The following is a 22,241-nucleotide window of genomic DNA, read 5'->3' as shown; positions in this document are numbered from 1 at the left end:
AGCTGTGCTCTGAAGAGGATCTCTCTTCAGTGCAGGGCAAAGCACCAGTCAAAGCCATAGCCAAAACTATATCAGAACCCTTCAGCAAACCACAAGGCCAGCTTTATTCAGGATAAAAGCTCAAGATAAAATAAATCTTTTAGCTTGACACCTGATATACAGCAATGATTTGCACATTCCACAGATGAGCTGCAACAACTGATCTCAGACCCAGTGCCTATTATCAGCTATGGTTAGAACAACAGAGTGTAGTTATGACAGCAATTTTCTATAGCTTTTTTTCACCAAAAGAAAAAAAATTGTAACTGATAATTAATCTGATAGCATGAATTCTTCTTATTGCAGTTCCTTGTTCTACAGGTCATCCTTTTCAGCAGGGTTCCCCAACCCATCTCAGTGGCATTTCAAGAGAATGGGAACAGGCAAGGAAGCTTTACTGGGGACACAGAAGCCAATTAAATTTTGTTGCATGAACCTTCTTCATTGATTTAAGTATAAGATCCAACTCAATTAGTCTTTGTTCTATCCAATAATTGTAAAGAGAATCTACTGCTATCTGAATGTGATCACTTAGAGCATTCCTGACAGCATGATGGGTACCTTTCATACTCTGGTATCTTTTGAAACCGAGTATAGAAGGCATGTTATAAATTACTTATGCAGATATCTTAAAAATAAAATGTTTGGTGTAAATCAAGGTGCAGATATTAAGAGTACCCTCATTTTATTTCAGCAACAACAAATACCTTTAATGGCATAAAATAGAAACATTTAAAAGAAATAACAAGTGCAAAAGAAATGCAGTGCACACTAATTCTAGTTCAATTGTACAACATATACTAAAAGTTCAGCCACTTTAATTGTAATTTCAGGTTTCTTATCTGATAGTAGAAATTTAACTTTTCTTTCATCTGGCCAGTGCATTTCTTGTAACAATGGCAAATTTGCAGCTTGTAAATAAGATTCATAGAGTTGGATTCAATGAGCCACTAATGTGAGGACTAGATTTTCTCTAATTTTGGCCCATGCGGAATCCGCCTGATAGATTGGCTAAAGGTCTTCTTAAAGGGTTGGTTGAGTAATGTTTTCCTCCTCACACACTGAGGATTGTTCCCCAAGGGTAAACTGCTGTGCAACCTTTTCTTGATGATTTTAAGGAAGGGGGGACAGATCTGTAGTCCTATCACAACTTACGATGAAAACTTTTGAGCCACTGGCCTCATATCTTTTGGTGCTACTGAGCAGGCAGGTAGTGGTCCTGGATGCAATCACTTCTATTGAGAGAATCAGTGAGCTGACTGCATTAAGGCCTGATACTCTCCTTCCTTAAAATCTTCAAAAAAAAGGTTGTCCTGCACACAGTTTACATTTCTTGCTCAAAGTGGTCTTGAAGTCTCACCTGGCTCAGGAGGTAGTTTTGTCTGTATTTTTTCCATCACGTACTACTAAGGCTGAGAAGGCCTTCCACTCCGTGGATGTTAGGAGGGCTTTCTTATGTTACATTCACAGAATCAAGCAGTTCAGGATTGATAAGACTTTATTCATTGGCTACTTGGGCCCAAGGAAGTATAGAGCTGCGTCTTCATAGTCCCTTTCCAAAAGGGTTGTGGCTTCAGTCCAATTATGCTATGAAGCTACAGGCAAGCCTTGCTCTTTGAACTTCTGTGTCCACTCAACTATGTTTAGGACTTCTTGGCTGCTTTTCATCAATATTTTTAATTGACATATATAAGGCAGCAACTTGAGGACACATTTGTGAAACACTACCCGCTGGACCTGAAACCAAGAAAGAATGCAGAAGTTGGAAAGGCAATGACCCCTGGGACATTTCTATAGAAAACAGCACCTAGAGCAGGGGTCTGCAACCTGAGGCTCTCCAGATGTTCATGGACTACAATTCCCATCAGCCCCTGCCAGCATGGCCAATAAATATAATATCGTTATAGTTTTTTATTGGCTATCATTTCTAAGACTTCATAGCAGATAAGCAGGAAATGCGGGATAGAGGTTCCACTCCTTGTTTCAGGCAGGAAAAACTGTTATACTTGCTCTGGAGGAGAGCGACACACTCTTGGTTTCTAGGAAAGCTTGCAAATTCTGTTCTACAGCTGGCTTATCGTGTGTAGTCTTAATCCATGTCTACAGGGATGATGTTGATGAGCAACAGTTATTGTTAAGTCCAAGCCTATTTTACTCCTTCATGGAGTAATGGCATCAAGGTCAGTGGGCTGCAGTGAGGAGGGGAAAAGGGAAAACTCCTCCAACTGATTGACTAAAAAGGCAGGAAAGACAATTTCACCTTTTCCCTCACTTCACTGAAGCCTATCAAATCACATAGGTCCAGTAACTGCAAGAAGCTACTTTCCTAGGGTTGGAAAGGACTGTTGGGAGGAGAGGGGCAGTAGAAGAGATCCACAGCCTTCAGAGTCTTCTTCGAATGAACCCATAATGTACCAAAAAAAAAAAAGATGTTCTCATTTCAGTGAAAAAACTTTCCTGAATTCCTATATTACTCAGTTGATTTATCCTTTGATTACTTACTTGTTGCCACAAGCCACAGACCTGTTTCAAATATTCTGACACATGAGAAAGAAACAACTTTATACAATGAATTTACAAAGCAAAGCCTGTTCCATTTTACCTCTAGAAGAGGGTTTTTTAAATCGATTAGGAGCTGTTTCCAGTTGAGATTCTATTTTTAAGCAGTAACTATGCTGCTTTCCTAACTTTGGAGGTTGCCTTAAGTGCTTAAAGGATTTTTATCCAGTCATTATTAACTTTCTAGTGGTTTTGGTCTTCCAAAAATTAACGGTGTTCAGACATTCATTGGCAAGTAATTTATATTTTAAAAAGCAAACCCTTCCAATGCTGTTTTAAGGGATTAACTGCTAATTTAACATTACTTTTGCTGTGCCGAGCCACTAGACTAGTATTTCCTGCTTCCACTTTGTTATCTTGACACAGGAGTACAGTACAACAGCTGGTTTGTTCTTAGACTCCTGAGGAGAGCCTTATTCTCAGAGTGTTGAATATCCCTTTCAGCTTTAGCCATAGGGGTGTTCAAAATGTTCAACTTTTTAAAGCAGCATTCTTTGCCTACAGCCCCTCAAAAGGCCTGTGATGATAATGCTGATAAGGCAATGAAATGGAATAAGCTCTGGTTTGTGGAGTAGGGTGAGCTGGGAAATTATTTTTTTCTTTTTTTGGCCAAACCAGCTTTGTACATTACAGTTTTGAACAAACATGCAAACTTTTTGAGAACCAAATCAATACCCAGTAATTCTACAGTTGGATTTTCTGCAAGTTTTGCACTTCAGGTAATAAATACTGCATTTAGTCAGAGGGTTGTTTTCTGCATTATATGTTTTCTTGGAATTATAAAAGTACAAGCTCACCTTTTCCAACGAGCACAATGAACCAAAAACGTTACTGATGAAATCATTTGTGGTGGGAGAAACTGAACAGTTTCTGGCTTTTATCAATTTGTCACTATCTCTGTTATAGTTTCACCCAACTCTCTCATAAAGAAAGATGTGTGGAGCATGTTTCCTTTCCATTTAAGCAAACATTCTGAATGCTTCCTAAGAAATTAATTGTATTCCAGCCAGACTTGCATGCTGCCATCCCACAGGAAATGGGTCAGCAATCCATTAAGATGCCATTAGATAATCTAATTTGGAACTTAATCTCTAAATTAACCATGCTCCATACTTGAAACATACTTGAGAAAGGGGGGAAAAGTTTGTTTGAATCGATAGGGGAGCCGAAGCGTGAAGAAGACTGTTTGTTTTTTCTGTAGCTGTGGTCACGTCTCAAGCCGTCTGGTAACCAGGAGAAACCAGACATGATGTAATTCCAGATTGAACTTGAACTTCAGGGACTTAGAGTGGGGAAACAATGGACCATAGGAATCAATAATGTGCATTTTCCACATGATTATGTTTGGAGCTTTAAGTTAACCTGTATGGAAGAAGAAGCAGAAAATGCAGTGTAACCAAAATGAGGAGATCCGCATAGAATGTTACATGAAAAACAAGTTTGCCGCTGTATTTTCAGCAGTGCACTGCAGATTCCTGCAGGATTAGAAAAGTTCTTGCTCTGCAGTAGACCAGTTGCCTGTTCTGAGCATTCTTTGTTCACTTAGGTAGGATAGACTTAATCTTATGTTTCCTGTCAGATGATTTTGGCAGTGCTCTCAGGGAAGGAGGGGCTTTTTAAAAAAAGTGAACTGTTAACCCTTTTGTATCTCTAGGGTATCGTTGTTGTGTTTTATATTGTATCTTATATCTTGTTATATTGTATTTGTATCTTGTTATATTGTATCTTGTTATATTGTATTTGAAAACAACTTTGTACAAAATAGAGAACATGAAAGAAATGGGTAATGTCACTGTGATTTACCTGCTTTAAAAAGGTTAGCTTTGAGAAGGAGTAAGGGGGAGATCTTAGAGAAGTAAAAATTATGAAGTCTAGGTGCTGAGAGAACAGGAGGGTTAAAATTAAGAGTTTTTAGCTAGGAAGAAGTTTCTGATAGGGGGGTTCTTCAAAGAAACAGGCTTCCTCAGGAGACAGTGGTTCTACTTTCTGGGAAGGTTTTAATCAGAGGGTAGATGATCATCTGACAGCAATGCTGATTTGGTGAATCTAGGGAGATTATGAAAGGAAGGGCAAGAAGACAGGAGTCAGCACTGGACTCTTGTGGCCCTTCCTTACATGCCCAGGATAATGTCAGTTGCTGCTTTAGGGTTAGGAAGGAATTTTCCTCCTGGCCAGATTGCCCAGGAGTTCTGCGGATTTTTTGCCTTCCTTTGGGCATAGAGCAGGGGTTACTGGGGGAGAGAAGGGTAGTTGTGAATGTCCTGAGTTGTACAGGGAATTGGACTACTGATTTACAGATAACCTTTAATGGCATAGTACAAAGATTTAAAATAAAAGACAAAAATTAAAAGACAAAATACAAAGCAAAAATAAGATTGTTTGTTTATCGCTGGATCTAGAGCATCGCTGTGCTCTAGAGCATTGCTGGATTCGTTGATTAACAGATAAACTGTCTTCTGCTGGTCTGTCCAGCACTCTAAACTCATCAATAAGGTTGAGAGGAACTTTGTTCTGGCCCAGTTGTGAAGGGGGCAGTAATACAGAATATGGTGTACAGTTGCTGCAGTTGAGTTGGACTAAATAATCATTGGGGTCCCTTCAGCTCTATATTTCTATGTGACTGCAGTGAGGCTATCTTTCCACTTTTACATGTTTCAAAATATTATTTGCTTATTCTTGAGTGACTTCTTTGGTTTTGGTTTTCATCTGATTGGGTAAAATATTTTTTCTGATACATATAGGGAGCATTCTGATACATATAGGAGCAGCAGTGGCGTAGGAGGTTAAGAGCTTGTGTATCTAATCTGGAGGAACCGGGTTTGATTCTCCGCTCTGCCGCCTGAGCTGTGGAGGCTTATCTGGGGAATTCAGATTAGCCTGTACACTCCCACACACGCCAGCTGGGTGACCTTGGGCTAGTCACAGCTTCTCAGAGCTCTCTCAGCCCCACCTACCTCACAGGGTATTTGTTGTGAAGAGGGAAGGGCAAGGAGATTGTAAGCCCCTTTGAGTCTCCTACAGGAGAAAAAGGGGGGATATAAATCCAAACTCTTCTTCTTCTTCTTCATTCTGGTTGGAGTGTGCTGATCTTAAACATGGGATACGTTTTCTGGGTTAGATCTTACAATTGTTTCGAGAGAAACAACTTTCAAATATAATATTTTCTGACTTTGTTTCCCCCAGCAAACATATTCAGAAAACCTTCTGCTGAGGGTTGAGGATCTTCATAAATAAATGGCCTGATAGCAGAGAAGGGGGCATGCAGTAAAGCGGGAGAATTGAGTAACATTTCCTCTCTTTCCTTCTTGCCTGAATAGCAGTCTTATTCTGCCATACTTTTCTACCTACAAGAAAGGAGGTGACAGTTTTTCCCAGTTTTCCCAACTCTATCGCAGACCTCTCAGCTGTAGTTGGTTTGCAAGGGCGATCAGGAAGAATTTTCGTGGTAAACATGTGACTGCATGGTAAAGGAGAAAGTGGGCAAATTCTACCTCTGTGATCTCTTCCTGTTTGTGGTGCTGTAGAATGCAACACATTGGGGCTTTTTATGTGGATACAACAAGTGATTGTCGCCATTTTGAAATGACTTAATTTTCCTGTAATACGTACAGTACATTTGCTTCCATAAAGATTTGGGGCATATAGGACATGAAAAGCTATCTGCATAAGGAAATATATTACTAGCTTTTAAAGCTATTTTAGAAGTTTGTCTGCCTTTTACTAGTTATACAAATTCTGATTTCAGTAATTAATTCAATTTTACTTTTCAGTTACAATTTTGTGCCTTAGATTTTTTGCTCTTTCCCTACCCATGTCTTCTCTAGCTGGCATTACTAGGATTGTACATACAAAAAAATTGGGGCTTGTTTTGTGAGAGAGGGAATTTTAGCTGCTTGAAAAAGCTACTAGGGCAGGTTTTATAGGCTTTGACCATCTGTGAGTCAGAGACAAAAGTGTTGAACAGCAACTTAGGAAAATTGCTGTGGGTGCCTGTCTACCACACACTTACCCTGTGGTATCAAATCATTGGTGGCACTCCCTCCCCCTCCCTTGCATGCTACCCCTCCCTCCCCTTTTGCATGCCACCCCTCCCTCCCTGCCTCCCCTTCCCTTGCATGCCACCCCTCCCTCTCCCTCCCTCCGCTAGGGTGGGTGGGCATGTCTAGATGCCGGGCCCTTCCACCTCCCTTGCATGCCACCCCTCCCCCTCTGGCCACTGCTAGGAGATGGGGGGGAGGTTTGGGTTGCCAGGCACAGGTTGGGAAACTCCCAGAAATTTGAAGACGGTGCCTCAGGAGGACAGGAACTTCAATGGAGTAGAATGTCATAGAGTCTACACCCCAAAACCAGTGTAGAGAAGTCATGACATTTATTTATCTATTAAAACATTTATATCCTGCACTCTTAGCTACAGTGATTCTTAAGGTTTCCAACTGAATAATAAACAACTGAATAATAAACAATTAGAACAACCAACAGAACTTTAAAGCAAAAACTACCAGACCATGGCCACACAGTTCGGAAAATCCACAACAGCCAACAAATGTTTAAAAATTATCAGGATTCTGACAGCTGTTACTACTGTTAAAGTAGGGGTGTGTGTGTGTGTGTGTGTGTGTGTGTGTGTGTGTGTGTGTGTGTGTGTGTGTGTGTGTGTGTGTGTGTGTAATTTGCTGTCAAGTCACATATGATTTATGGCAACCCGTAGTGGTGTTTTCAAGGCAAGAGACATTCAGAGGTGGCTTGCCATTGCCTGCTTCTATGTCTCAATCCTGGTTGGTCTTTGGAGGTCTCCCATCCAAATATTTGCCAGGGTTGATCCTGTTTAGCTTCTGAGATCAGGCTAGCCTGGGCTGTCTTAAATAATGAAACCAGCATAGAACAACAACAAAAAAGCAGTAAAAGAAAGCAGATTCCTCAAGTAATGGAAATCCACTCCACCAGTGGTCTGGATGAATGGAAACTTGGCACCAGTTTCTGAGTTGCAGGAAGGCACTCCACAGTTAAGAGACCCCAACAGAGAGATATCTCTCTCTCCTAGCTATTTTACTTAAAAGGTGAGGGAAACTCATAGCAGGGCTTCCCAAGATGACCTGAAGGAACAGCTAAGTAGGTGGGTCGCTAATCCATTAAATCCTTTGGATCCAGATATTTAAAGGTAACAGTTGTTTCTGGAAGCAATTCAGCAGCCAGTATAGGACTTTTAATGTGGATGAGATCTGTTTTGTAGCCAATTCCAAAGCCTTTATTGGCATTATAAACTACAGAGTTAGTAGAAAAGTAGAAAAGAGGCATTTATTTACTAACTGAGACATTAAAACATTAAAATGCATTAAAACATTAAATACATTAAATACATTAAAACAATGCTAAACGCTCACAACCACGCCTTTGTAAACCGCGACATATAAATTCATCTAATCCATTACTACTATGTAGACAATGATTGCTTCTGACCAAATAGAGTGCCTCAAAAAACTTGCAACATTCTCACATACAAGATCATCACAGACCCATTGAGTAGAAAGTTCATCACAGATTTAAAATCTGGACAGCGCTTTTGAGCTTTCTACCAATGGACAGATGTACATGGAGCTGCGATAGACTTCAGATATTGGACACTCCAACAGTACATGTTGAACCGGGTTTCAACAACGGCCTACATTGACATAACCTTGCTCTCATATGGAGTGTTATTATACCTGCCAAGAGTCATATGCGTGAGGTAGAGCATTAAAACGTAGCCAAAGCGTACACTTGGCGTTGTTTGGGGTTGCACAGAATGTATTGCAGATAGTTGGCACAGCACCTGATCGATTACTCCTGGCGCTCCTGTGGGGAGCAGCTTTTCCCTCCCGCAACATTCTCAGCTTCTCTCGCTCAACTAAAACAGATTTAATTTCATTATGAATTCTGATGGCAGACATAGTTTGGAACTGGTCAGCTGTTAAGCCCATGTTGTTAAGTTTCTCTTATCTATGCCTGTTCATCCCCACAGATGTAGATTCTGATAAGAGTTGATGCATAAAACTATTGGGTCTGGGCTCAAAATGAATTTGGGTCCAGTAATTTCTTAAGTACTCCTTGTCCATGCCATCAGTTCCATACTATTTTGTCCAGTTTCTCTGCATAGGGTGTCATATGGGACACACCTTGGTGACCCTAAAAATCTTCAAAAAAGTATCCCTGTACTGACTCATAAGGTGATTTAATTTCGGGGAACCATATTAAATTCCATATAATAGTTGAGGGATTATCTTTGCATTGAAGATTTTCAGTGCAGCGGGGACAAATTGGTGTCCTTTAGAGTAGAAAAATCGGAGAATCGCTGCAGCATTCACCCTAGCTTTGTTCTCTGCTTGTTTGCTGTGAGGGACCCAAGATAGGTTGTAACTGAATAGGAGCCCTAGATATCTAAACTGACTTACTTGCTCTAGGACATGGTTGTTCACTTTCCAGCTACATTTACACCTAGATTTTGCAAAGATCATGACCATCTGTTTTGTATAGTTGTACCAGCCAGCAAGCTCTTTGCTGTATTCTGTATAGTTGAAACTTCCAAACCATCCTCAAAGAAAACCTCACTGTAGACTGTAGTATAGTAGTTTGAACTATGTGTGGCCAGAGCATTATTACCTTGGAAAGACATGCTTCTCATTTGCCAATCAGTGTTCCACAGTGTATAGGCATATGGATCAAAGAGTATCCCTTAGTTGTAAACCTGCTTTTATTGGGGGAACACAACTCTTTTCAAAATAGGTCCTCTGTATCTATATTTTATTGAGAGAGAAGATAAATAGAACATATTATTGTTTGGTATTGGGTTAGATCTATTGCTTGATCCATGGACAAAATCTTCATCACATCTAGCATCAAATTTTATGGGACTACAGTCTGAACAACTTCTGTACCCTTACAGTTCAGTTCTTTTTCTTTCACACAACAACAAAAATATAATTGATAGTGGATAGTGGAAGTTCTCATCAGTGTGGGAATTATAAGTGCAAAAAAGATTATTACAACAAATGTTTCTAGTTGAGTATTATGTATAAGACAAGTGGAAACCCACAAGGACTTGCAGGAGGCATCCCATTTGCCCCTCTTCAAATATTTCCTCTCTTTCTGAAGACCACAAAGTCTCTCCCACTTTAATCCACTTTTCTCAGCAGTGAGGACAAAATCAGCTTCTATTTATTCTCCTCTTTTCCTTTTTAATCTATGTAACTACCCTAAGAGGTATATGACTGGTCCAGAATCACTTGATGAAGAGTTTTGTATCTACAAGCATCACATCAATATTTAAGATGTCATAGGATTGGATTAACCAAGAATTATAATTTATTCAAAGCATTTACATGTCTGAGCTACTAATTTTTACATATGTTGAAAACATTGTTTCTTTAAGAGCCTTCTCCCCCATGTAGTATTTCTGAAAGTGCAAATCTTATATTACTAGAAAAGGCCTACATGTGAAACTCTTAACCAGTCAGAAGCATGTAAAGCTTGCAGATCTCTTGTGGATCTGCATAATATTTACTTGTCCCTGAGGATTTATAAATAATGTTGACAAATATATTGTATGGTGCATTTTTAACATGGCCATAACTTAAGATTAGAAGTCAAGCTCATGTAAACATTTAAATTATTTTTGTCATTCTGCACTACAGCAGCAGTTCTATTAACCACTTGGTATAATTTATTTTCATTTACTATTTTCCACCTAATGCTGTTTCTTCACTGTGAGCCCTAGATAAAAAATTCTTATGAACATATACTTAATTCTTGAATCACAATAATGTATGTTTGTCTGATCCAGACACTGCAAAGTTCTTGCCCTTCAGAAATTAAAATCTTAGATAGATTTACCATCTGATATGACCAGTTTTCCTTTCACAGCTCTTAGTCTCAGCCTTATAGCAGACAGGCAGATTATTAAATATTGACCTTGTTGTAGCTGTCTGTTATGGTTATCTAGTGTTCTACACTATAAGAATTAACCATGTTGTGAGACTGTGCTGATGGAGATATGCATGTACTTGATTCTGAATATAGACTCCCATTTTGTTTCAGAATCGGGCTGCTGTGATTGTACCCCTTCCAATTTGTATAATCACATCCTTGTTTATCTGTGAAATGAGAGATGCTTTTGGAAAAATTATTGTTGAGGCATGGGTTTGGCTGGGTTTCAGATGTTCATTCTTGTAGGTGTTTGCTGTTGCTGTATTTCACATTTTAATTCTGTTCTTTCTTTTCTTTTCCCTCAACAGTCCTGGTACCTGGGCTAGCTTGGTCCCCTTTCAAGTATCAAACAGGACACCAATCCTGTCCACAAATGTCCAAAATTATGGTTTGAACCTAATTGGAGAGCCTTTCCTTCAAGCAGAAACAAGCAACTGAGGGAGAATGAAACTGAACAAAATACTATAAAAGAAAGAAGACGGGACAAAACAATATATGGACCTGAAGAAAGAAGAAACATAGACCAGCAATTGCAGCACTTACAATCACTAATTCCCTTAAGATTGAAACTGTAATGGCATAAAAAAGGGTCGACGATATTTCACTGATGAATAGAAAGATGCTCCTCCTACGTAGCCTTTGTTCTATGAAGTCCACTGGGAAATAGATGTTCTGTCTCTGACAATATATTTTAACTGACTTTCTAGATGCCTTAATAATTGCATGATAAGCTAGTTTATTGGTTTAGTATTCTTGTTGTTTACGCATGGGATCACTATTCCTAGTTAGCTTTCAAAACAAAGGCTAGGAGGCAGCAGCAGAGCTGCAGGAGAATAAGGGCTGTGAGCCAACTTTTCTCAGCAGTCTGATTTCTGTTTTGTTTTTTTTTTCAAGGAAAAAAGTAGCCTTTAATTATCAATCAAAATTTATTTAACTTTGGCCCTTAACCCAGCCTTTTCCTAGTGTGCTATCCAGTTTGAATTTTTCAGGACATCATTTAAATAAACAGGCATTTTATAGAATCAATACCTCCCTTGAGGTTTTTTTAAAAAGTGTTATCTTCTCATATGACAGTAAAAACAAAACGAGAAATACACTAAAAAAATTCCCCACTAAGGAAAACACTTAGAGGCAAGTGCAATTTAAAAATTATATCTAAGGGGATCATCGTTATAAGTCCTTCAGCCCTTGGACTCTAAATTGAGGGGATTAAAAAAAAACAAGAAAAATTTCAAAAATATTTGGAGCAAATTTATTTCCCTCTCAGTTTTGAAGGGAAGCCATTAAAAGGCATTAATTAAATCAAGACAAATCATGTACTTGAGAAGAAGAAATGAATTGAAACAGAGCACTTATGTTGATTTAGCTTCTGACTCCTTTGAGGTATTTTATTTATTGAAAGTTACTGGTTGGATCAAGAACCCACAGAGGATATGAAAGGTTCTATAAAACCTACATCACAGAGACAGAGAGGTAAATCCATGTCACAATGGCAAAGCTTATGGCTTTTGGGGGGAGGGGTAAAATATATTTTTAAAAAATGCACTCTTTCAATAAAGCCTAATGACAGGGTGCTGAAAACTTGCATGGTGCTCTCAGAAATTAGCCTTGTTTGACAGATTTCTCGTATTGACAGTAATGTGCATGGGCGGATACATTTTGCCTCTACGTCTCTATAAAAAATTTAATTAAAACTACTCTATCCAGTAATCCTAATTTGCACGAAGTTATAATGTCCACATAACGTGCCTTGCCTTGGAATCTAAAAAGTGACATCACTACAGTTGTTTTGCTGCATTTATTATCATTTTAAATCTTTACCATTTTTATGACAAAATATTTTGTACTCCAGATGGGAAAATGAAAAAAATATGTGACATCATGGATTTTTTAAGCAGTTATAACTTTATCTCACATTTATAAAGCATATCATGGCTGTGTATAGTTGCCGCTTAAAAATTGTAATCGACCAGCAATATTTTCAGTATTTTGGTGTTTTTTCTATTAATCTTTCATGTTTTTCATCTTCCAATTAATATTGGGGGGAGGGGGTTCAAATTTATACAAATTATGCAATACCAAGTTTTGCCTATGTAGGTAGTGCTTTTAGCTGCATTGGTTATTATAGGTAAGTACACAGATTTAAAAAGACAAAAGATTAATGTATGCTTTTTGTTTGTTTGTTTTAATTGACCAAAGTGGGTACTGCTATTTTTGCAGTGTGATGAGGTCCTTTTGTGTACTGAGAGATGGACAGGGGATTTTTTTTTATACATGCATATATCTATATATTCTGGGGTGGGTGGGGAGGATTTTTAACACTTGACAGTGTAGCTGTGAAGCAGTGCCCCCTAAGCTGGGTGAGGGCTGCAAAGCGACTCTTTGGCCTACTGTGATAAAAATCTCAAAAAGGTGTCTTTTTAACTTTCCACCTGGGGTGCAAGCTGAACTCATTTCTGGTTTATCAAAAAAAATGATGATGATAATAATAATAATAAATACTAATACTATTAATAATAATGAATTCTGTTGGAGGCAGACTTGACTTGATGAAATGTGTGCCCTCTTTTTCAATTTTGTGATGTCAAGGCCCACAGAGAGCAGCAGCCTTTGAAAAATTGGCAAAGGTATCATTTTAACACATAGGTATGAAAGCATATCTTGAGGTGAGAATCACATCCATACACATACCGTTAAAACTTTTGTCCTCTGAAGGTACAGTTTTTCATGCTCTGTTTTGTGTTGAAGTACAAATACCCAAGTACAAAAGGCATATGAACGGAATCACTTCTGAAAGGCTTGAGAATGTGTAAATTACCACATATCAGTTGCATGTGGAAGCCATTCACTTGGAAAACAGCTGACTATGCTTATTTAGAGCCCCAAAGGTCTACCTACCACAGCTGGCCTTATAGACAGGCATGTCAATAAAAGTCTCAAGTCCTGGTTCAAATTTGTCTTTCCCTGTTGTTTCCCAAAGGAGAGTGAACCTGTTGGTCAAACTCAGAGCAGTATCTTCTTGCCAAAGCAAGAACCTTGTTATTAATGATGGGCATTGTTAACTGCCCACTTTCCCTGCTCTTCTAGGTATATGAGAAGATACTCAGCTCCTACAACAGCAGAGGGGGCATACTTGCTGACAGCCCCACCACCCAAAAAGCCAAAAATTCTGGCCACAGCAGGGCTTTTCTGGCACCTTACTTGGACACCAGCGTGGGGGGAGGGGGACAGGCCAGGCCTTTCCCGGGGGGACAGCTGGCAGTCAGCTCCCTCCGGGGGTTTAGGGCCAGTTGCATGGCACCCCTCAGACATATGCCACCTTTTTGGCAGAGTTTGTCCTTTAAACCCTATGGGGCTTTCCAACAGCGGGGAATTTCAGGGCTTTTCCAAATTCTCTGCACCGTCGCCTCCAGGTTTGAATGGGGCTGCCCATCTGTAAGGTGCAACTGGATTTTGGTTTTATCTTTCTCGTGTGAGCAATCTCAACATGCAGCCTTAGCAGCAAGTTCTGTGAAGTGATAATGGAGAAAAAACTAGGCCTCTGGTCTCTGTTAAAGGGCAAGGCACAGAATACTAATGTCTGTGTGAGCCAGTTGTTTATACATAGTTTTCCTCCTCACAGTTGACATAGTGTGCATGCACTTTGTGCTTGGGTATTGGTGCCTGAACACCATGTAGTGAGAGAAACTGCTTCAGCAGAATTTAAGCCACTCTGATCAAATAATATTCTTCTTTGCAAGGAAACCAAAACCCTAATCGGCATTTCCTTTTAGTTCATGACTTTGCTTGCATCAACCTGAGCTGGTGCAAGCCAGATAAATAACTTCCTCCCTACATATAAAAATATTGAATGCAAAACTGAACTTCATTGCGGTAGAATTAGGAAGTAGAATGCAAATGTTGGCACTAACTTCATATTAACTGCTATTTGGATAATAGATGTTGCACAGCAATGTGCATGAAGGTTCCAGACTATGGGTCAAATTCACCTTCAGATACCAACTTGAGATAATGATTTAGGAAAGCAACCTCTTAGAAATTAGGAAAACTTAGCCTACGGCTCTGACTTTTGGAGCCCCTTGAGTAACGCACAAGAGGCAGTTGCACATGAATCACATATTCTCAATATTTTCTAACAGCAGCTGCCTTTGCTGTGCAAGAAACTGCTTTTGAGAGTAGCAAGATTTCAAAAGGAATTCATTTGTCTATGCACATGGATGTTATTAAAAAATAAAGGTGGCTCAGAAGTCCCATTTCACATGTAGAGCTCGCCATGTAGCTGTATCTTCTAACAATTTGCTCAGAAAGCCCTGCTAATAGTGAATCTTTACTAATCTTGTTATCTGCTTTTTGAATTTTCTAAAGTGGCAGTAGGCACCACAGCAGCTACTATAAGCTTGTCATTCTCTTGCTCTCCCAGTTGCTTGACTCCTGTTTAGGAGCTTTTGATTTTGAGTCTACCAGTTTTCAAAAAGAGTCATATCATCAAATGCTACTGGCAGTAGAAAAAGTTGTAGGAAGAATTAATTATTATTATTATTGTAAAGTTTGTCTTTAGCTACACCAAGACTAAAACCAACTTTACGTTGGCTCTTTTTTTCTGAGCCCTGTTGTAAGTGAATTAATTCACTAAATATACAGCTGTTGGGAATAACTGAAATGTACAAGCAGGTCTCACTGAATATCTCTTCATCTGCAGGCTAGTGAAATAATCATGCATTGTTCTCATGGCTCATTGCTTATCAATGAGCAGATATGGACCGTATGGTTAAAGTCTGCTGGAAAACTTTAACTATTATATAGGTTGCTTCTTAAACTTGGAGTAGCACAGCAGGATGAACCAAGATATGTTCAGGCTTTGGAGTGCAATTGTTTAAAGGAAACAATCCCCTATTAAATGGATAGTTGAAGTTGAACTTAATATAATATCGATTATATGAATGAATTGGGCTTTTGAGAAAAAAGGGTACATGTTCTTATTTACAAAAGGCTAACTTGCTCTGTGAAAACTGCTTCATTTCACTGAATTGTGCAGTGATCCAGGCCATTATCCTGACAACACTTACACAACAGTAATTCCTTCTAGGAGGGCTATGGACAAGGGAAGTGATTCAGGACAATGACCTCTGTGGGTTTTTTCTGCCTTCCTCTTTTAATATAATGCCCATCGGTATCACACTTTCTATTCTTAACATTTTCTTAAAGCTGAGAATTCAATCCTTTAACAAAATGTTGTAAATTCAAATCTAGTCTGAGCCTCCTCTATCAGGAAGTGTATTCTGACTAAATCAAGCCACCCCGTTCTATGTGCACTGTTCTGCCTTTATTCAGTTGCTTTGCAGCCCTGGTCCTCTTGGCAGTGCCACTGAAGTGTGTTTTCCCCTAAAATGATATGGACGTTTGAGGCTTGACTAAGGAAAAAAAGGCAGTGAAGGAGACTGTACATAAAGACATGGCAAGATATTAAATATAGCAATATAGTTGTGCGTTCAGGTGGGCAGCTCAATTTAAAATATGTGAATGAACCTGTGAAGCTGCAACTAGAGAAGAAGGGAAGATCTTCTTAATGAACCTGCCTACCTTGTAGACAGTAATTTGTACACTGTATAGTTTTGTTAAGATTTTTTTTAAAGCACCCTTGTTTGTAAAGCTAATTTTTAGCAATTATAATGGAAATGTATGTCATTTCCACTTTTAAAGTAAACAAGAATATTCCTTGTTTGGGAACTGGACTTGGGTTAAAACTCTCCAGTTTCTTAATTTATGTATTAAAACAAAACAAAAAAATCTGTCCATGTTAGGAGATATTTCACTATGCTTGAAAAGCATAGGTTACTAATCCTTTTAAAAGAAATTGTAAATGGAGAAAAGTTATATTTTATGAAGGTTATTTTGTTGTATTTAGTATTGGAAAAGTTGGGTTTTGGAGCATTTCAGAATGTTGGAAGCACCACTGTCTTTTTTTATTAGTATATATGGCCTTTAGCAAAAGTTTTGTGATTGTTACATGATGGTATTTAAGAGTAGGTTCACAGAGCATTCAGGACAGACAGAAGATGAAAGCAGCATTTAACATCTCACATAGCCATGTCCTCAGGGAGCAGAAGTTTGGATTTGCAACTGGGAGCTTCGTAAGGACTTTTATCGAATGGCATTGCACAAGGACATGCCATGCTTTGTCAGCAGGGCATGTCCTGTATCTGAAAACTCTAAATTCTGTGTGCTATGTGAGACTGTGAAAGCTGCAGAGAGTTATCACATATTCAGTGTACAGTGTTCACTTTTTAAAAATGGCTACAACATTGCTGGCAGTAATGCATTAAGCATGACATTGAATATAGTTTACATGTTCCTGTCGAGGTCTTTTGTTATAACATTTACCAGCTGCATGTTTCCTAGGCTCTTATTTTTATTGGGTTTCGATAGAAAACGCTAAAAATAAAGAAAATGCAGGCTAATCACATTGAACAGTAAAAGCTCAAAATTGAATGTCCTACTCCATGCCGAAGGAGCTGAAATCTGCCTCCTTCTTATTTGCACTTTCTGATAGTTCCCCTGTTTTTTTGGTTTCCTCAAAATTGTGTAGGTGTGTTGGAGCACCACAGTTGGAGGATAACATGGACCACTGGGTTTGCCCTTTGACCCTGCACAATGACCTTTGCATCAGCCAAACTTATTGCCATGACAACTCTTTGTACTGTTTCCATGCCACAGCATTATTGGTCACATTTGTTAATAGTAAAGGGGACAAAGTAAGGAGACGGTCAATTTATACATTTTTTGTTGCAATTTTTTTCTTCAATGGTTGTAAGTAGTTTTTTATATATATAATAAAAGGGTTCACTAGTTATTACTCTTTAGGAATATCTGTGTGTTGCAATTCAAATGTATGTTGAATTTGTGAAAGAGGCTTCAGTGCCACTAGCAAACCCCATAATCTAGTCCATGCCTTTGAGGGGTCTGTTGCCTGATAACAGTTCCAGGAAAAAACAAAACAAAATGGTGGCCTACATAAACAGAAAGCAGCATGAGCTAGTGACACTAAAGCCAGTCTTTGTATTACTGTATTTTTGACAGAATGGTTTTGAAAACTGCTACAGGGACTGATGTGGCAAATGTGTATCTATATGCAGAAGGACTTTTTTAAAAAAAGAAGAAGTATGGCTTATTATGCATTCTTTATAGAGGGCATTGAAGTTGCATGGACTAATAAAAGTTGATGCAAACTTAGAGCGAACGAGAGAGAGAGAGAGAGAGACAAAAAACCAGCAAAAATGTTTACCAAAAAAAGAGAGAGAGAAATAATAAAAAATGACCAGTGCCTGTTCAGTTTCACAGTCTCTGTTGAGTTCAGTTGTAAATATGTTTCAGATAACATTTACTTCGAAAATTAAAAAAAAAAACTACAACATTGTAGAATGTGAGGGGTAACTCCATCCCAGGCCTAGGCTTCTCAAAAGCTGCATTAGATTATGTCTTCATCAAGCTGTTAATTTGTGCTTATATCATATAGGACTTTAGTGAACTGGGAAGAAGCACCCCAATCTTTTCTCTGAGAACAACTTTTGTAGGGCTGTGTGTTTCTTTAGATACATTTAGTACAACTGTAGGTGACGAGTAGTCAGTTATTGCTTGCTAGCTACACACCAGGGTTGATCCATTTTAAAACTTTTGGCATTTTTGCTTCCCTCCCCTCCCCTCCATCCCTCCTCCACCTGCCCGAGGCCCCAAATATTGATAGTTGTACTTGTTTTGTTTTTTAAAGCATGCACAATCTTAGTGTAATGACACTTTACCAATAGGATGCATTTACACTCTATGGATTTAACTTTTAGAACTGGGGCCTCAGGCAATTATTACCCTCTTCTGGGAGGAGAGTTGTGCCTGTCTGGAGGACATTCATTTTCTTTGGGGTACTTTTCTGTAGGTTACAAAAACTCAGCTGCCACAAGTTTTAAACTGGTGTAAATCAAGCTTGAGTTAATGTGATTTACTGTTATATCCAGCCTATACTGCTAGCAGCTGCTCATACTGCAGTCAATTACTGGAAGCGGATATATTTCCTATGCAAAAACTGTTTAAACAATAAAATGAGCTATGCTACAGCCTTCTTGTCAGTTGTGTTTTTATTTCTCCCCTCTTGAAGTATAAAGATTGATTAGTAATATTTCCAAAATTATTCTTAACCTCTGGTTCTTAGAGCACCGAATAAGCTTTTAAAGTTTTTTATTCAGTTCTTTTTCTTGATGCTCAGTTTTATTGTGTACATATCCTGACTTTTAATAAACAATTTGAAAATGTGGGATTAAAATACAAGAGAAAGTTATGTTTCATTGCTAAAATCAAATAAATCAGAGGGTGGTATTAATTTCTTATCTTTAGCAATGTTTAATTTTTGTCATGATGCTTGGACTATTTTTGTTGAGCCATCAAAATATGTGTCCTGGGGGCAAATTGCAAATCTTGGCATCCATGAATCAGAGCTGATTCAATAATGGGCACTATTGTTTTGAATATTTTCCTAGGATAACCTGCTTGGAAACCTACCATATCACTGCTATCCTGGAGTATATAATGTTTCAGATCGTGTTTGCACAGTTATTGGAAGAGTTCTGCAAATTTTGGCTGGGTTTTGTTTGGGAACCTGTGTTGTGTATTGATTAAGAGGTGGACTCTAATCTGGAACCAAGTTTTGAGTCCCCACTCATCCACATGAGCATCCAACTCTTATCAGGTGAACTGGATTTGTTTCCCCATTCCTCCATAAGAAGCCTGCTGGGTGACCTTAGGCCAGTCACAGTTCTCTCAGAACTCCCTCAGCCCCACCTACCTCACAAGGTGTCTGTTGTGGGTAGAAAAAGGGAAGGGGTTTGTAAGTCACTTTGAGATTCCTTAACAAGAGAGAAAGGCAGGATATGAATCCAAACTCTTCTTCATCACCCACTGATAGTAGCCAGTGAAGTTCTGCTTCCTTACTTTCTGCCCCACAGAAGGAAATAAAATATCTCCATTTCCCATTGATTGGTGAGGGGGATTTGCAGAGATGAAGTGATGTGCGTATGTAGGACCTCTCCCCTCCTATAATGCTACAGACTTTGCAGCCTAGCATAAGACACAGCTTGGCAGCATTTTGAAGTGAGGCTTCCTGCCCAACTGTCTTGTCAGTGGCTTTTAAAAATCCTATTACTCTGCTAGTAGAGTATATTCTTGCTGATTACCAAAATTAAATTTATGGTTTCTACTGGTGACCTGGCAAACATATTTGTGGACCCTTTTGGTATCAGTGGTCTTACCCAAAACACTTACCTGCTGTCCATTAATCTTGAAAAACACATTCACTGAGACTTAGTCATGTTTGCAAAGCACTTCATACATGACATTTGACATTTCTAAGAGGTTCTGTGATTTAATAAGGTTCACATTAGTGCTGGCTAAAGGCCATCTCTAAAAGACACCATGACTGTTTAGTGAGGACAAGGCTAAAGGCCTAATTGGCAAGATTGTTGTCTGGAACCGCTGGTAGAACAAACAGCAGCAGCATTCACCCATTCATTCCCTGTATCTTTACAGTCCTAAAGAGGCAATATTCTAGGCTACTATTAAAACATATATCTACTTGCCATTTTAAAATGTATTGAAAGTCTTAGATGAATTGGCTGTGGGCAAGAATTTAAGACATTCTAAATTTTAGTATTTTTGTAACATGCACACTGGCCATTTTAATTTCCCATCCCAAATCATAAAGTCTTTCTTAGCAGAATTGAGCCACTTCCAGTATATTCTGTTGGTTCAGAATGCCTTATAAAGATTTCACATATTCTTGGAGAGCAATTAGAAGAAGAGTCTCAACTGTGCAATATTTGCCTGCAACATCTAAGCTAAAACAACTAAGTTAAGCAACAGGATATGTCATTTACATTCTTTAGCCTTGTTTGGGAAATACTGGGCATGATCCAGGCAAAGTTAAACCATTGGGATTTCTGAGTCACATTGATTTAAAACAAGTGCTTTTAAACAAGTGCTTAAATTTCTCCCAACCAGGGTGAAGGAGTGCTTAACTGGCTGGAGTGTCCCCATCAAAACATGATACTATAAGTAGGTTGCTTTCTATACCAATTGAAAAAGTATGTTGGCAGGTGTTTTCAAGCGGCTATTGATTTGACCCCATAAGCCAGTGGTGTAGCCAAGAATTAAACAGGATTGGCTTTACCAAACAGCTTCTTCCTGTAAAGGTTTTAATGGAATCCTAATGGCTGTTCTTGCCTCATTTATTTCAATTTGTTGTCTAGTCCTCCCGATAGGAGGGGAAAGCTGTATGTTACAATAGTGCATTTTCTTCTGCAGATTTAAGAGATATCCAGAGGTGTCATTGAAATGAAAGTCTATGTAGTCTTCCATGAAGAATGTCCTGGAACAAATATTCTGATTTACAAATCATCAACAACATCCCCACCATCACCATACACAAGTGCCATCTTTTGCTTCCGTGCTTCAAATGGAATTTGTCATCTGGTTTGAAATGTATCTTTAAATATCTGAGCTTTTAAGAGGTTTTTTTCAATAAACAACATTAATAGTAATTTGTATTTTAATATTCTTTGATGCTGTATTTTACATGAGGCAACAATGGTTAAACCAAATGATAAATAGAGTTGTATGTTTCAGTTTTGTCACTGATGCATTGCTTAACTAGCACCCTGGTTAAGACCACTACACACATACTTTGAGGCAGTTTCATGTTCGGGAAAAGCTAACAGTGATTTTACAAATGACATTGAAAGCCATTCTTGGTTTCTGCACAGATGGATGGATAAGAGGCAGGCAATGCAAAAGTAAAACATACTGACTTCTCCAAATAACACAATTGAGGGTCAAAAACAATTTTAGTGTCAGAGAAAATATCCAATGTTCTCTATTTGCTCAAGCAAATTTCAAACCTTATTAAAAAGCTTGAGGATATTTTCTTTAGGTTTTTGCCTACTCTACCCCTGAGAGCTCAAGATAGCTAGCAACACTTCAGAATCATAAATAATAATACATAAACATTTGTTAACATTTGATACTAAGAGATGCCGCTGTTTATACTGAAAGTTTTGGCATATATGAAGATTTTCTAGTATTTAGAAGGTCAAGTTATACATTATGTGTGGCTGATCTGTTCCCCAGGAATATGTCACCGAAGAAGCTGTGCAGCATGTCATCAAATTCAGCATTTTGCTCCAGCTCCTCCAAATGCACCCCAGGAAGTGAAGTGAAGCATGGAAACACACAGCACAATAGTATTGCATCAAGTGGTTTTTTTTCAGCAACATGCCGCAGTGGAGATTAGATTACTAGTGGTCCCATGTCCTCCACAACATGTAGGTATGACCCGAGAAGACAGTCAAACATCAGCATTATTGGACTTCTTGAGAAAAAGCATTCCAAGGCTGGTAACCAACAACAGCATCTATCGGAGGATGCTCACCATTGTTTATGGGAACACAGACTGCTGCACGAAGATGGAATTCTCAATTCACTGTAGAGTCTGAAGAGAGTGCAGCGAAGAAGAAAGATTCTAAAGTAAGTAGAGCACAATCTGTTTTCACTGGTGACTACGTTTAGCAAAGTGAAAATCCAGCTGTACTTAGGCTGTTAGTTAACAAGGCCATTCTGTTAAGGAGTCAAGCATCTTTAGCTGAAGT

General features: G+C 38.7%; 1 protein-coding gene across 12 annotated transcripts in view; it reads left to right on the top strand.

Annotated features, from left to right (window-relative positions):
- Positions 1 to 18,662, top strand: part of NFIB (nuclear factor I B) — a 361,340-nt gene extending 342,678 nt beyond the window's left edge. For all 12 annotated transcript variants that reach the window (XM_048503643.1, XM_048503639.1, XM_048503632.1 and 9 more), the window contains one exon: positions 10,866 to 18,662. In XM_048503643.1, coding sequence (XP_048359600.1) covers positions 10,866 to 10,883 — 18 coding nt within the window. In that variant the 3' untranslated portion in view covers positions 10,884 to 18,662. The remainder of the gene's footprint in view (positions 1 to 10,865) is intronic.
- Positions 18,663 to 22,241: the final 3,579 nt, after the last annotated feature.

This window comes from Sphaerodactylus townsendi, linkage group LG07 (genome assembly GCF_021028975.2).
Source record: "Sphaerodactylus townsendi isolate TG3544 linkage group LG07, MPM_Stown_v2.3, whole genome shotgun sequence".
In the NCBI taxonomy this organism is placed as follows: Eukaryota; Metazoa; Chordata; class Lepidosauria; order Squamata; family Sphaerodactylidae; genus Sphaerodactylus; species Sphaerodactylus townsendi.
Note: the sequence above shows the minus strand (reverse complement) of the source record. Positions and strands in the feature narration are given on the sequence as shown.